At 36.4% G+C, this 16,404-nt stretch overlaps 1 protein-coding gene across 1 annotated transcript in view; it reads right to left on the reverse strand.

Moving 5' to 3' along the window:
- Window positions 1-16,404, reverse strand: part of LOC129035136 (bifunctional heparan sulfate N-deacetylase/N-sulfotransferase 4) — a 291,019-nt gene that overhangs the window by 22,019 nt on the left and 252,596 nt on the right. The window contains exon 8 of the mRNA XM_054485287.2: window positions 3,829-3,925. Coding sequence (XP_054341262.1) covers window positions 3,829-3,925 — 97 coding nt within the window. The remainder of the gene's footprint in view (window positions 1-3,828; window positions 3,926-16,404) is intronic.

Genomic DNA, 16,404 nt, shown 5'->3' on the forward strand with positions numbered 1-16,404 from the left:
AGTGCAACAGGTGCCATAATGAGAGAAAACTAGAGCACCTTTCCAATATATGAGAAAATGGGTGATTTAGACTTGGGAAATCAGTGACAGATTCTAGGAGGAAGTGTATTCTAATACTTTTCCTTAAAAACATAAGTGTTACATAGCAAGGTTGAAAGAAGAAGGCAGGACTCTTGAAAGATGGCTGCTTCAGTGACTTCTCTGGCAAAATATGACAATCAAGTCTGATAATTGGAGCACTAAATAGAACAGACTGGCTGATAGAAAACACCTGCGTGCGCATTGCAGAAGTCTCAAATGTAATCTCTGAACCCTATTTCCCTCAGAGCCAGGCCAGAGACTGGCAGCTATAGCAGAAAGAACTCGAACTGACTGGGTCATCATAACTCTCATAAATCAAGACTTTTCTTCTGGAAAAGGTAAACTGTTCTGTGATACATTGGAGTGAGCAGCAGTTGTTAGATTTCCTAGCCCTAGCAGAGCTGCAGAAAAGCTACATAGGTGGGCTGGCAGAACAATATCATTGCAACTGGGATCTGGAAGTAGACAAGGCCAGCAGATAATTGGCATTTTGTTCACATATACCTTAAGCTCATATGAGCAAAGGCTACTGCGCTTTGAGTATTAATGAGATTGCCGCCCTTTAGATCCTCACAGATTTACATGGCCACCAAGAGGTACTGAGTAGCTAAAGGGAAGAACGTAATGACAGATCCATGGGGACCAACCACCTTGATGGAAGACATGTTAAAACACCTAGAATGAAAGACTCTGTGCGAAATAAGATGGCAAAATTAATAAATGCCCTAGGGAGATGTAATTACTAATTTAAAAAGACTTTTAAGGAATAACAAATATGAAATCGAATTATACAAACTTGATTAAAAGAATGAAGGAGACAGAACTGGTTAAGAACTAAATTAGAGTCCTAAAGTTTAGACAGGAGAAATCTCTCAACCACACTGAAAAATACAGATGTAATAGTTATGAGGGATGAGGGGCATCCTCAAGAGCTCATATGGTTTACTCCTAAATATAACAGGAGTTTAAAAAGGAGAAAATGTGAGAAGAGCAAAAACAAAAAATGTTCTAGGGAAATGAATTAGCGGTAGAGCAGAAACTGGAAGGAAACATGAAATCCAGAAGTTTTTTAAAAAATACTTTTTAAGATAACACTTTCATCAGGGGGGTGAAGAGAAAGAGAGATTTGAGACACACAAAACACAAATGAGAAAATTGATAGTTTAATATTCCTAAGGTATTGAAGGTAGATGAATGCAGGGCACAGATAAAAATATTCTTTAGTTGTTGATTATCTAAATATAGACACTTTGTAGCCTCACTCAGTAATAAGTAGAAATGTTTAATTACCCTGTTGGTCATAATTGTACCCAGATCTCCTCCGGCCTACAGAAAGCCAAAGCCTTTATGTTCTGAACACATACCTTCATGCCTCCAGGACCTTAAGGGACATCAAGAGGCATCTGATAGGGAGGAGAGAGAAAGCGCTCTGAACTAGAAATAGAAAAAATGTGGCTTGATATTCATGCAATCAGCCATAAAATCTGGGCCCACTGCCTCAAAATGTACATTTTAAAAATTATCACCTAAATTTTGCATCTATCCTTGACATTAATTTTCTATCAATTTCTTTTACCTCATTTCATTTTATACCAACTTCTTTAATATAAATATTTCATGGAAGAAGAGGAAAAAGTCCTATACTAATAGAAACTATTCTATTTTATATACAATCAACTCCTCCTTAGTTTTAATGTACTGGGATAAGCCAGGCAAATCATGAGACATTAATATTGACAATGCGAACACTGATCTTCTGAAAGATCTAAGGCCAATGAGTTATGCTCTTATAATTGTTGTGCTAAATGTAACCCTATGAGAATCCTCTTTTTACATTGACAATACCAGAATTTGACTCTGAATGATGAAGAATGAATATCTGTTCAAAGGCTCACAAGGGACTATGATTTAAACTTTGAGTCCCTTAAGTCTAAGGTCTCTAAGTCTATGTCCATCATCTCTGCCTATTTCTCTTCTCCCCTTCCTCACTCCCTGACCGACTTTCAGCCCACAGGAATCTCTTCTAGGATTCAGCAATGGCAAAGTGAAATATCACGTCTTTCCATTCTCACCTCACAAAAACTGAGCAAATAGGAGTTTGGGAACCACTTTTGTACCTCATGCTTCTTGTAAGAGATGCATGCACCACGTTTAAGTCATTGAAAGACAAGTTTGCATTTAAGGGCAGATTGGCAGCACGTATTTGTGACCCCCTCTGCGGTGAATTTATAGTCTCTGACGGCGCTGGGTGTTTTGCCAACTGAAGCAATAAGAAGAACAAACTATGACTTCAGACTTCTACAATTAGATTTTAAGAATTACTACAACCGTTTTTATATTAGAATAATATTTTCTTAGCCTATGAAATATTATTACCATCTGATTCCTTTGTTTTAACATCTTACTTGTTTGTTTGTCTTAGGAAAGCCAAAACCAGCTGAAAGCTTTATCATTTCCATACTGGTAGGTCAAATATGAAAATCTAAAAGTATAGCTTAATGTCTTTATGAATGCAAACAACAAGAAAGAAAAATAGATTTATAGTTACTAAGCTGTAATTTTCTCACAGACCTAAAACATAATAATATTCAATGACAAATGATAGGGCATACATCTTTCTATTAGATTTTTAACACAATTTTACAACACAGGGGTGTTTTATTTCTTTAGTAGTCACTCCAGAGTTAGCAATGCTGTAAGGGAGTTGGTAGAAAATTAATGTACATTTTAAACAACAACAAAAATGATCTATCTGAAAATACGTGTTGCTCCTTCCCCTCCCTGCACATGTGTTAACTTACTGTTGTAATACAATTTATATTCCTAGAGGAAGAAAAGATTTCAACAACCAATATTTAATAGTCTGGAAATTTTGCCCACAACTTTTAAAATGATCTACTTACTTATATTACAAATATCTTCATCTGGGCCAGGCTTATTTATTGAGACTGTTTGTTTTCTGTTATGGTTTGTGCACTCACTGATGAAAATGCTTCTTCTAGTCAAAGTAGTGAATTCAAAATACAGCAACTCAATAAAAACTTTAATTAATCAGGACATGAGCAAAGTGTATAAAACTGTCACATACTGAAGAAAGTATAAAATATTCTAATTGAAAGTGTCATCTCATTGGTGAAATGCTTTCACTCTCTTTTACTGCATTCTTATACAGTTGTCCTTCAGTGCATGAGAAAATACCAAGGAAAAAATACCTGATGAACTTCAAGTGTTTCAGAAAGTAAGTCCATACCATGCTAATACCTAATGATTAATTTTTTTTAAAGGAATCACACATGTAAAATATTTGAAAGTAATCATGGCAGTGACTCTGAACAAAAATCAATTCAAAGGCTGATGTACCAGATAAAATAGTTTGAATCAGGCCAAAACATGTTTTTATAAATTGCTTTATAAATTAATTAAATAAAGCCAAAAAAGTAAAAATTAAAGATGAGGTACAACAACTGAGACACATAAGTTCAAAGTTGTCCAAATTTGGCATGTATGTTGAACAGTTTTAAAGTTCTTAAAGAATTTAGTGTTTAAGGCTAATTAGTGGGCAACTTTAAGATCCTCTTGAGGTTCATGGTATAAATGCAAATCATGGAGATGAAAAGCAGTTCAAATAATAAACTTGCATGGATAGCTAAATATTTCACAAAGAAAAATCTGATAACTCCATATAACATATGTATTTCATAAAATATTTTTAAAAAGGATATAAGTAGCACAATTGGCTATTTTTACCTGTTTTTTGTGGACCAATTACTAGAAATTTTGGTAAGTGGTCACAAGTTTTCTCTCTGGACCAGATGTCTTTGTGTCGTTTATCATCACATGGATTCTGCAAGAAGGAAGAATAAGTAACCTCACAGTGTAATGACTGTCTGGCTCTGTTCTCTAAAAATTGTTCAAAAGATGGAATCAAATTCTTGCCTAATACCTTAGAACTTGGAGTTAGACCTCACTCTGGTTCTCTGATTTCCAAATCTTTTAAATAAAGTTATTGGCACCTTCCTTATCTCAAGGCTGGGACTCAGCATCAAGTCCTTCCTGTTGTTATCATCTTTCAGTGTTTGGCAAGGCTCTAATCTCTGTGATACTACTCTATTTCTTGGTTTATGTTTTATGTCTATATATCAGAGGACTTGACTTAACCTGGTTTCATCAAAGTTACTCATATTACTGTGTTCTCCCTAATCATTCCTATTTTTTCTCCCTAGAGGCTGGAATGCTATCCTTGAATTCCAGGCTTGGCCAACTTTTCCTTTTCATTTCATTTCATGTTTTGATTCAGATATTCCCATAGTTTGGCCACATTTTATAAGCTGATAGCTTCTAGATCAGTATCCAGCCTCTACCTGCCTCCTGAACTCTAGACTTAAGGTTTTATATTGCAAATGTATCATTTTTGTATAGATATGGTGAGGAAATTTCAGACTCAACATACCCAATGTATCCATTGGTCCAATATTATGCCCATCTAACCTATACTTCCAGTGCCAGTTTTTATTTCATTCCATCTGGCTGGCTCTAATTTATTACCAAAATCATTACACTTTTGAGAATTAAAAGGCCTTTTAAAATTAAAAGGGTAAAATTTTTGAAATATTTACTGACTGCCATATTGGTTTTATTATATTGGTGACCTACACAATAATTATATTCAACATGATTGTCGTAAGTGAAAGTATTTTTAAAAAACATATACCTTGGAAATTAAAACATTCTATTTTTATATTTATTATCCCAATATTAACAATGAAACAAGAAGGAAAAACATTTATGGTTCATATTTCTGTACTTTAATCAATACACTGATTAAAGTACTTTTTCACTTAATTTTTAATTTTTTAATTTTTAATTTTATGGCTACATAGTGGGTATATACATTTTTGAAATACATCAGATATTTTGATACAGGCATACAATATATAATAATCACATCAGGGTAAATGGAGTATCCATTACTTCAAGCATTTATCATTTCTTGTATTACAAACGTTCTAATTTTATGCTTTTGGTTATTTTAAATGTAAAATAAATTATTGTTGACTGTAGTCACCTTGTCGTGCTATTAAATATTAGATTTTATTCATTCTATCTAACTATATTTTTGCACCCATTAACAATCCCCATTCCCACCACCTCCACTTTCCTTCCCAGCCCCTGGTAACCATCATTGTATGCTCTATCTCTACGAGTTCATTGTTTTAATTTTAAGCTCTCAGAAATGCATGAGAACATGTGAAGTTTGCCTTTTTGTGCCTGGCTTATTTCACTTAACGTAATATCCTCAGATTTCATCCATGGTGTTGAAAATGACAAAATCTCATTCTTTTTCATGGCTGAATAGTACTTCATTGTGTATAAGTACCACATTCCCTTCATTCATTTCTCTGTTGATGGATACTTAAGTTGCTTCCAAATCTTGGCTATTGTGAATAGTGCTGAAATAAATGTGGGAGTGCAGGTATCTCTTCAATATACTGATTTCCTTTCTGTTTCTTTTTTCTTTTGTTTTTTTTGAGACAGAGTTTTGCTCTTGTTGCCCAGGCTGGAGTGCAATGGTGCAATCTCGGCTCACCGCAACCTTCGCCTCCCAAATTCAAGCGATTCTCCTGCCCCAGCCTCCCGAGTAGCTGGGACCACAGGCATATGCCACCACACCTGGCTAATTTTTTGTATTTTTAGTAAAGACGGGGTTTCACTATATTAGCCAGGATGGTCTCTATCTCCTGACCTCATGATCCGCCCACCTCAGCCTCCCAAAGTGCTGGGATTACAGGCATGAGCCCGACCAATTTCCTTTCTTTTTTACAATATTTTTAACATTCATGATGTTGGGGTGCTGAATCACATGGTAGTTCTATTTTTAGTTTTGTGCGGAAACTCCATATTGTTTTCCATAGTGGTTGTACTAATTTACATTCCCACCAACAGTGTCCAAGTGTTCCCTTTTCTCTACATCTTAACCAGCATTTGTTATTATTTGTCTTTTGTACAAGACATGTCTTAACTGGGGTGAGATTGTATCTCATTGTAGTTTTGATTTGCATTTCTCTGATGATCGATGATGTTGAGAACATTTTCATATAATAATTTGGCATTTGTATGTCTTCTTTTGAGAAATGTCTATTCAGATCCTTTGCCCATTTTTAAATCAGATTATTAGTTTTTTTTTTTTCCTGTAGAGTTGTTTGAATCCCTTACATATTCTGGTTAAAAATCCATTGTCAGATGGGTAGTTGCAAATATTTTACCACGATCTTTGAGTTGTCTCTAAACTTTATTGTTTCCCTTGCTGTGCAGTCTTTTAACTTGATGTGATCCCATTTGCCCATTTTTGCTTTAGCATGGACTTGTGGGGTATTGCTAGAAATCTTTGCCCAGACTAAATGTCTTGGGGAGTTTCCCCAATGTTTTATTTTAGTAGTTTTATAGTTTGAGGTCTTAGTTTTAAGTCTTTAATCCATTTTAATTTTATTTTGTGTATGGCTAGAGATAGGGGTCTAGTTTCATTCTTCTGAATGCAGCTATCCAGTTTTTCCAGTACTGGTTACTGAAGAATCTATCTTTTCCCCAGTGTATGTTCTTGGCACCTTTGGTGAAAATGAGTTCACTGTAGAGGTATGGGTTTATTTCTGGATTCTGTATTCTGTTTCATTGGTCTATGTGTCTATTTGCATGCCAATACCATGCATTTTGGTTCCTGTAGCTCTGTAGTATAATTTGAAGTCAAGTAATGTGCGTCTTCCTATTTTGTACTTTTGCCTAGGATGGCTTTGGCTATTCTGGGTCCATTGTGGTTCCATGTTAATTTTAGGATTATTTTTTGTATTTCTGTGAAGAATGCCATTGGTGGTATTAATCAATTCTTTAGATACATCTTTCTTTAATACTATGTCACCAAATTTCTTCTGAAAAATGATTGTTTTTGATATGATATCATTATGTTTTGCTTTTCTGTAAAATTGTCTTCAATCCTTCTCAAATTTGCATTTCATAGTTAATAAATGTGAAAGTGTTGACACTCAAATTACTCTTCTCTGTAAGCCACTGTATTTTTAACTGGAGAGAGAGTTGAGATAAGCCCCTTCCCTTCCCTTTCTTTCTTTCTTTTTTTTTTCAACACAATCTCGCTCTGTCACCCAGGCTGGAGTGTAGTGGTGCCAACTCGGCTCACTGCAACCTTCTCTTCTCAGATTCAAGTGATTCTGCTGCCTCAGCCTCCGGAGTATCTGAGACTACAGACGTGCACAACCATGCCCGGCTAATTTTTTATTTTTTTGGTAGAGATGGGGTTTTGCCATGTTGCTCAGGCTGGTCTGGAACTACTGGCCTCAAGTGATTCTCTGGCCTCGGCCTCCCAAAGTGCTGGGATTAGCATGAGCCACTGTGCCTGGCCGATAAGCAAATTTTCAATTCTAATTTTTTTAATATGAAAATGTCTAACTCAGTAAACTATCGCAAGGACAAAAAACCAAACACCGCATGTTCTCACTCATAGATGGGAATTGAACAATGAGAACACATAGACACAGGAAGGGGAACATCACACTCTGGGGACTGTTGTGGGGTGGGGGGAGGGGGGGAGGGATAGCATTAGGAGATATACCTAATGCTAAATGACGAGTTAATGGGTGCAGCACACCAGCATGGCACATGTATACATATGTAACTAACCCGCACATTGTGCACATGTACCCTAAGACTTAAAGTATAATAATAATTAAAAAAAGAAAAAAAAAGAAAATGTCGAAATATTGGAGACCAAATATTTTCACAATTATTTTCCATTAAGAATGTTTTTCTTTGACAAATACTTTTAAATATAACACTTGACAAGTGAGTTTTCTCTAATTTTGATTCTTTTAACCATTTTGCCAAATATAGGTGCTGCAAAATCATAGACTTCTCAATATCATTTTATTCTAGGACAGAATATAATTTTATCCAATTAAAATAGGAGATCCATTAAGAAATGCTTAGGCCGATTCTTCCCAGCATCATTATATAGACTAAAGGGACCAGTATCACCCTGGCATTCTGCAGAACCTAACACTGGCTCACTATATTGATGGCATGATATTTGGACCTGAAAAATAAGTGGAAATTACTCTGACTGCCTTAATAAAACACATGCACCTCAGAGGATGGAAGACAAACCTACAAAGTTTTAGGAGACTGCCACCTTTTAAACTTTCAGGGGTCTGGACATCTTGAGCACACTGGGACATCCCATTCATAACAAAGTGTAAGTTGTACATTGCAACTCCTACTGCTAAGAGGTAGCACAGTGCTAGGAAATATTTCTCTGTTCATTTATTGAGTGATACAGATAGCTTCAAGTTTAGGATGGGGCCTAGAGCAAGAAAGGGGTATGCAGTAGGTAAGGCTGAAGTACAAGCCACCCTCACACTTGGGTTTTATATGCTGGAAGATTCATGATACTATGGCATCAATGATATAAATGGATGCCATGTGGAATATCTGGCAAGTACTTGAAAAGAATCACAATGTACACTTTTAAGGTTCTGTAGCAAAGCATACTATCTGAATCATATTATGCAAACCATAGCGCTTGTATACTGCTGTATACAAGAAGAGAGTGCTGTGGAAGAGAGTGTTTGTCATGTGTCATTAATGTGATCAAGTGGACATAACTACCCACCATGAACTGAATAGTGATAGACCCATCAAATCATAAGTTCAGGTATCTCCAGCAACAATTCATTGTAAGATGGGAATGATATAACTGGGATCAGTGTCAGGCTGATCCAGGGGCCACTTACAAATCAGTGGCCCATGACTACGTCACCTGTCACTGTTGCACTGATGCTTCTCCATCAGCTCATTTTTAGTTTTGTGAAGGGTTCCTATAACCTGCTGACAAAGAGGAGAAACCCAGGCTTGGTTTGCAGATAGGTTAACCCATATGTTAGTAGAAGACTAAAATGGATGTTGGTGACACTACAGTTCCATTCAGAGGGGTTTCTAAAAATCGCTGGTTAATGGAACTCTTTCAATTGTCAGAGTTGTGGGCAGTGTACCTAGTCATCTGCTTTTTGTTTGCTTTGTGGATAGACTTATAGCCAAAGGTGAGGATATGACAAACTAATGAGCAGAGATGAATAAATGGCACAGGATGGACAGGACAGGCAACTTGAAGGAACAATCTAGGAAAATTAAGATAGGAAGTTCTAAGAAAGAGGCATGTGGATGGACCTATGATAGTGTCCAAAGTGTGTGATGATCTTTGTATTATATATTAATGTACACCAGAGAGCATTTTATGTAGAAGAGGCACTGACAAACAAGACAGCAGTATGATTCAGCCAGGTTACAACATTCCTACATGTTGCCTAACCTCTGTTGTCAACTAACCCAGAGCTAATGCAAATGGCTCATGAATAGAGTAACCATGGCAGCACAGGTGAAAGCCATGCATGGACCTCTTTCCCCTATGTCTTCTGTAGTTACTGCCAGTGCTGAATATCTGACCTGACAGTAACAACAAATACTTTCAAATCTAAGAAATAGCATTATCCTGCCACTCAGTGAGACATTGATTATATTGGACACTTTGATAATGAAAAGGGCATGATTCGCCTACATCAGGTTTGACATGTATTCCAAATATTGACTCTCCTTCTCTGCCCACATAGCCCTGGCTATCACCACTATGCAAGGGCTCACAGAGTATATGACTCATTGACATGTTATCTTACGTACTATTGCTTGAGATAAAGGAAACTTCTTTCTGGTAAAGGAAGCATGGCAGTAGGCATATGGCCCTGAAAGTCACTAGTCCTATTAACATACCCCACTTTCTACAAGTTGCTTGCCTGAGAGTGATGGAAAGGCCACTTAAAAGATACAGTTGAGGCAACAGCTTGAAGATATAGTGTACGCCTTAAATAATAAACTATTAGTTGGTGCAGTGTCCAACAAATAGTTTTTATTTAAGGAATACACTATATCACCAACAGGTTCCTCTACTGTACCCTTTGTCCAAAGAGTTGTGTATTTGAGTCCAGGAGTTGATGTAGGAATGGACCCCCTTACCAGTATTCCCGATGATATACTTGGAGAATTTGTGTTTTCGTTCCTCATAACTTTAAGGTTGGTGGATCTAGGAATTCTAGTTCCCATAGCAGGGAAGATTCCACCAGGAGACATGGGAAGAGGCTCACCAAACACAAAGCTAAAACTCCTACCTGGTCACTTTGGCCTTTTTGTGCCAGTAGATTGGCAGACATGGAAATGAGTTACCATCCTGCTAGGGGTAATTGACCCACATAATCATGAAGAATTAGAACAGCTACTATATAGTGAGAACAGGGAGAAATATCTTTGGCATTCAAATAGTTCACTAAGTTGCTTGTTGGTACTTCCTTACCCAGTTATAACTGTAAATGGGAAAGTACGGCAACCATTGCCTGATAAGTGCTAGACTGGGGTGCCAGAACAGACTACTATAGTGTACTCCTTAAGTTATCTTTATCTAAACACAGCCTTTCTCCTAAAGAAATTTACAAGAGGAGAGTTAGTGAGACAAACTACCACTGCTGCTACTTCCTCCAGTTCTAAGACTATCTGACCCACCCAGTATTTCTTCTAGGGCAGCAAAAATGCTAGCCAAAGGTGGGGGAAATACAGAATAGGAGACAAAGTGGGAGAAAATAATCACTGATTTCACTTTTGGGACCAAAAGCAGCGATTGTGTTACAGTTTCTCAAAATAATTCTCCTCTTACAAATTTCCCCAGGCATGAAGTTTATAGAATCATGAGAAAAAATGTGTCTGGTTGGAGTGAACATAACAAATGAAACTGGGCATGTACAGAGTAGAGTGTGGTGGATGCTCTTTTCTCCACTGAAAGCATCCTCTTTTCAGACTAGAGCAAACCCTCCACTCCTCTGAACTTTGCCAGCTGCTATTGCCCCCAGCTAGGGGATTGAGAATTCTCCCTGGCTAATAGAAGCCACCTGACCTGAAATCAAACTCTGCATCCCCTCCTCATTCTCAGGGGATAGCCCACCTCCAGTGGATGCAGGGGTACAGAAGACTGACCTGCTTGCCTCAAGGTGAGACAATTTGCCTGTGACTAGTTCTCTCCCTGCAGATCAGGTAAGGCTAGGCTTTACCAGAGATGACATCCTTGCTCAGCTCTTTTCCCATCTTTTCAGTTTCTCAGTTTCACAGTTTCCCTTATAGGTTTTTCTTGAAAGCATTTCTTAAATCATTTGCAATGGAATCTCTATCTCACATTCTGCTTCTAGGGAACACTACCTATGGCAATGGCTATTCATATTCATACTCTATAAAATTAAAAGACACTCTTGACTCAAATACATTTCTATCCCTGCTCTCATTGGAACAAGGCTGAAGTACAATATAAAAGGATCAGTAATGTATAATGACAACCATATTATGTTAGAATTTACCTTGGAAAAAATTAGGTTACTGATCCTGAATTTTTCTACAAATTCATCTATGGAAACTGATAAAAGGAGTTAATTAGAAGCCAGTAAACGACATTCCTTATTTAATTTACATAACTGAAATTTTGTTTTAACTGGTATCTCCATTTTCTGCCATCTTTTTATTCAGTATTACATCTCATATACTCATATGGTGTAGTTTTAGTTCAACTAACCATATTTTTCACTGTGGTAGAGAAGTCTGAACTATCTATTCTTCGTTTCTTCAGTTGATAATGGAGCATCTCCTATTTAGCTTATTATACAGATTCCCAGCTAGAGAGTATATTTCACACTCTTTTTTTCAATGTAGCTTTCTTCATATTAATTTCAGTCCAATGGAAAGTGAGACAAAATGATATGAAGTATCCTCAAAAATAAAGCCACACTCCCTGGATTTCTCCTTTCCAACTTACCATCAGCTGTAAAATGGCTAGATTGCAGCATGTATCTTGACCTCAAGTGGAAGCCATATATTGAAGAGCCTATCAGTCTGAGGCCCTAGATGATCATGTGCAGTGGAACTGTCTGCAGCTCCTAGACTACCTGCTTACTTCTGGACAGTTACATGAGTGAGAAATACGTTTTCATTTTATTTAGCCAATGTATTTTTGAATGGCATAATTACAGCAACATCACCTATACTCTAGCTCATTGTGTTTCAAAGTACTCGTCTATGAGAAGATAAGGAGCTTGTGCAAGAATGTGAATCAATGCACTGCTTGTTTCAAAAAGAACATTCTGTTACAAGGTAAAAACAAAACTTCAAGGAAAGCAACTGGTATGCTTAGTGATATAGTTGATTTCTACTCTGGCACCAGCTTCTTGTCTCATGGTGAATCAGCAACAAAATAATTCAAACAAGCTATTAATGGACCACACTTTGAGTAGCACTACTCTGAGTTAATAATTGCCAACATCAACTTAATGCTTCAGTTATACTATATGCACTACTGTAGAAATTCTCATGTTTGTACCCTAATCATTGAATTATTTCTCCATGCGATGCTCATATTTTTCCCCAAAATTTTGCCTACATTTCTAGCTTAAGCTAATATCTACCATAAACCTTCCCTATTTATTTTAGAGGAGTAGCATAGCCCAGTCATTAACATCATGAGCTCATGAGGGAGACTGCCTGTGCATTAAGCAATTTTCCTAAATTATCTGGACCTCCGTTCCTTATTTATAAAATAATGTTTGATAATATTTATCTCACGTGGTTGTTGACAGCATTATATGTTATTTAAAATGGTTAAATCAGGCTGTATATAAGAGTATTTATTATTTGATTCCACATTTGCCCTTCTTTTCTTTTTGTTCAGATTAGTTAGGCAAGATTAGTTAGGCAGTTGGAGCAAGAGAAAGAGTAAATCTCACTGATGGATTGCTTTACTACAGGTGTTCATCTTGAGAGCAGACTTCTTGGTCCATTATCAGAATGTACCAGCACCATGTATCGCTGTCTGTCCACAGGATAAGTTTTGCCTCACACAGTCAGATCACTAGACTTCTGGCATCTGTGAGTTACTTTGTAGAGAAATAGCTTGGAGTATACTTAGCCGACTTGAGGATATAGGTTGCCCTACTAGATGACCCGAAGACCATTATATAATCCTAATTTAACACATTTCTGTGTATACTTGCTGCCTGGTTCCTGCAACTCATAAAGCCAATAGTTTCAGCACTGCTTACCATTCAGATCTCAACACAAATGTCAACCCATGCAAGTGGCTTTCTCTGATAACGATAGTCAAGGCTTCTTCCCACTCTTGTCTCTTTCTGAGTTTCCTGTCATATTTTCTTTATTACATGTCAGTACCTAAAATTATTTTCTTAGTGCATATGTTTGTAATGTTTATATATATATGTATAGTTATAGTTAATAGTAATTCTATGTCAACTAGAATGTAAGTTCTCTGAAGATGAGGTCTCTGTCTTCTTTATTGCTACAACCCAATACTTAAGAAATGCTGAATAAATATTTGTAGAACGACTTAGGACAGGCACAGTAAACATTTAGCAATTGGCATAGACTAATTTGGATATATGTTTGAAAACAAACGTAATGTTAACTGTATAGACATTTAGCATCTAAAACTCCTACAACACACCATACATAATCCGCAATGCTGTCTCTCATGGCAGTCCGAGAAGCTAGTTAGTGAGTACACCATCACTTTAGAACTTAAACATTATTTCTCTCATATTATCATATAACTACTTTATTTATAAAGAACTTCATTTCTGAACTGCATTTTTAGATACAAAGCAATAGGAAGGCAGTTCTCAACCTATACTTATTGAATTTCCCACACATAACCCAGCAGAGCAAATCTCAGAGTAGGTGTTCACTTCATTTACTCAAATGAAGATTTCTTTATGCTTAGCAAAGGTAGAAGAGTAGACTAATTGATTATTCGGTGCCACTGTTGAATGTCAAAGTCTTATTTGTGAGATCTTTCTTGGTTCTATATGTTCAACTCGGCCACTTATCTTCTTTATTGCAGTGCACATGTGTTTGGCATTCTAATTTCTGCTTGCAAAACTGGTGAAATAAAATGTTCACAGAAATAAGCAGATTTAATGTAAGACTTGAAAAGAGTTGTCGTTGTCTCCAACACCGAGAGAATATGGATAAGCATGCTTTTTGGGGGAAGAGGATGACACTAGTTAATATCTATTTATACTTTCCCAGAAAGTTGGGATGCTAAGCTGTTACAATACTTGCTGTTCCAAATATTTTTATTACTAACAACTTAATTGACATTATTTCAGGTATTCCTATCGGTATGTTCCTCAATATAGGCAGATTGTCTTTTTTTGTAACTGCACTCCTTCTATATTATGCTATTTTAGGGATTTCCAGATGCCCATTTCTGTTTTCACCTCTTTTCCTGGCATATTTTCCCTTTTGTCTGTTGATCAAAACTTTATTAACGGATGTTTGTATTTTCTATTTTATATTCTGAACATGTTTATTCAGACTTTTCCTACTCTGACTTTTCTTATACTGTATGAAAATCCGAATACCAGCAAACATAATGTCTAACTTTTATTGATCACTTTCTATATTCCAGGCACTTGATTGACATAGATTATTTCTAATCGTCAAAGCAACCTGGCAAGACAGATATTATTATCCCTTCTTGATAGCTGAGAAAGCTGAGATGCAAGGTGTTTTATTTAGGCCCTGCTGAAGGTCACACAGCAAGGTAGTTTCAGATTTAGAATCCAAATCTGGCGTTGTCTCTGCAGTTAAATTATGTGCGTGTGTGCATGCACACATGTGCATGTGAAGTTTTTTTGACAATGAAGGGTAAAGGATCTTCCCCCCAAAGAAGCTAAGCATTTAATTGCACTTTCTTACTTTGTTCTGTTTCTATGTTTTAATTTTTAAGTCAGAAAATTAGAAGGCAATTATTTCCCTTTTCATTCTCTAATCTTATTGTTCCCTGCATAACTGAAACTGCAACAGATATTTACTGGTTTAAGTATCTAGCACTATAGATATATTTAAACTTTGAAAAAGGAATTCAGCTAAAATTGCTTTAGGCAGTTTATGGTTACAGTGCCAGTCTAGTGAAAGTACATGTAACTCAGCTGTCACACAGGTACAGGTGATGCACATGGTTTGTGTATATGGAATATATGAGGCAAATTTATTTTTAAGTAAACATAAACAAAGCAGGCAGAAGATTTCCTGAAGCAATGAACAAGACTTAGAAAGAGCAGTAAAATCTGATGAAATTATGTTCCTTAAAGGGCAGAAGCACCCTTGGATATTTCCTTCCAAATAAGTAAAAATTGCAAATTTGCAATCAAGCTAAAAAGAACATAGGTTGAAAGAATATCATACCATTTACCTTATTATAATTCCATATTTTTATAGAATACATTAAAATAACTTTTGTTCTTATTATATCTAGTTATTCAAAGTCTATATTGCCTTTTTGCTACTAAAATTTTGCTTTGCTCACTATTCTCCACATCCTTCACTGGCAAGGACACCATGGAATTATCAATTCAAGATTGATTATCCTCATCCAGGTCATGTGCCTGTTCTAGATAACTAGGACATTTCTAGACCTTAATAGTTGAAACTTCAAAAATGCCCAGTGCTCATGATAGAAGGATTATTTTACTAATTACAAACATTTCAGAGGGCATTGGTTTGCTTTTCATTTCCCTTTTGCTATTCCCCTGGCTGTTTAAAGAAGAATGCTATAAAAGGCATCTTTTAAAACATATTTTTCCTTTCCAGTTGGGCTGTGTTGTTTCTAAATTTTTTCTGCTTATTGAGTCTTGCCCTGTGTATGTCTGTAAAATGCCTTTTCCAAGTTGTATTGTACAGGGTGGTGACTTTCAAGTTTTGTCTTTCAATATCATTTAAGCCTAATACAATCCATGTACACTGATGAGGAAGTTTAATAGATTAAGGGTGTTTATTCTCAGTGCTCCAATCAACAAATCTTCACGGAAAAACTGAGAGACATCTTTATGAAGGCTTGAACTCTCCTTGTTCTCCATGTAAAATCCATGCAGTCCCTCAACTTCTTGGGAAAGTGTTCCTCGTGTGAGTACACTGATCCATAATAAATGCACTTGCTACAGAACTCCTGTAGCACTTAATAGACTGATTTCTCAAACTTTTCTACAAAGTACCCTGAATTTCAGAGGTTTATAATGCCAACCTCTGGGGGTAGGACTGGATGGAAAGGAGCCCATGGTTCTGTGTCTGTCTGGGGTGACAGCTTCAAGAGTACTGCTTTAGACACAAAATATTTCTAATTTACCCTAAATGTCTATCTATTCTTCACCATATTATACTCATGTT

This window comes from Pongo pygmaeus, chromosome 3 (assembly GCF_028885625.2).
Source record: "Pongo pygmaeus isolate AG05252 chromosome 3, NHGRI_mPonPyg2-v2.0_pri, whole genome shotgun sequence".
NCBI lineage: Eukaryota > Metazoa > Chordata > Mammalia > Primates > Hominidae > Pongo > Pongo pygmaeus.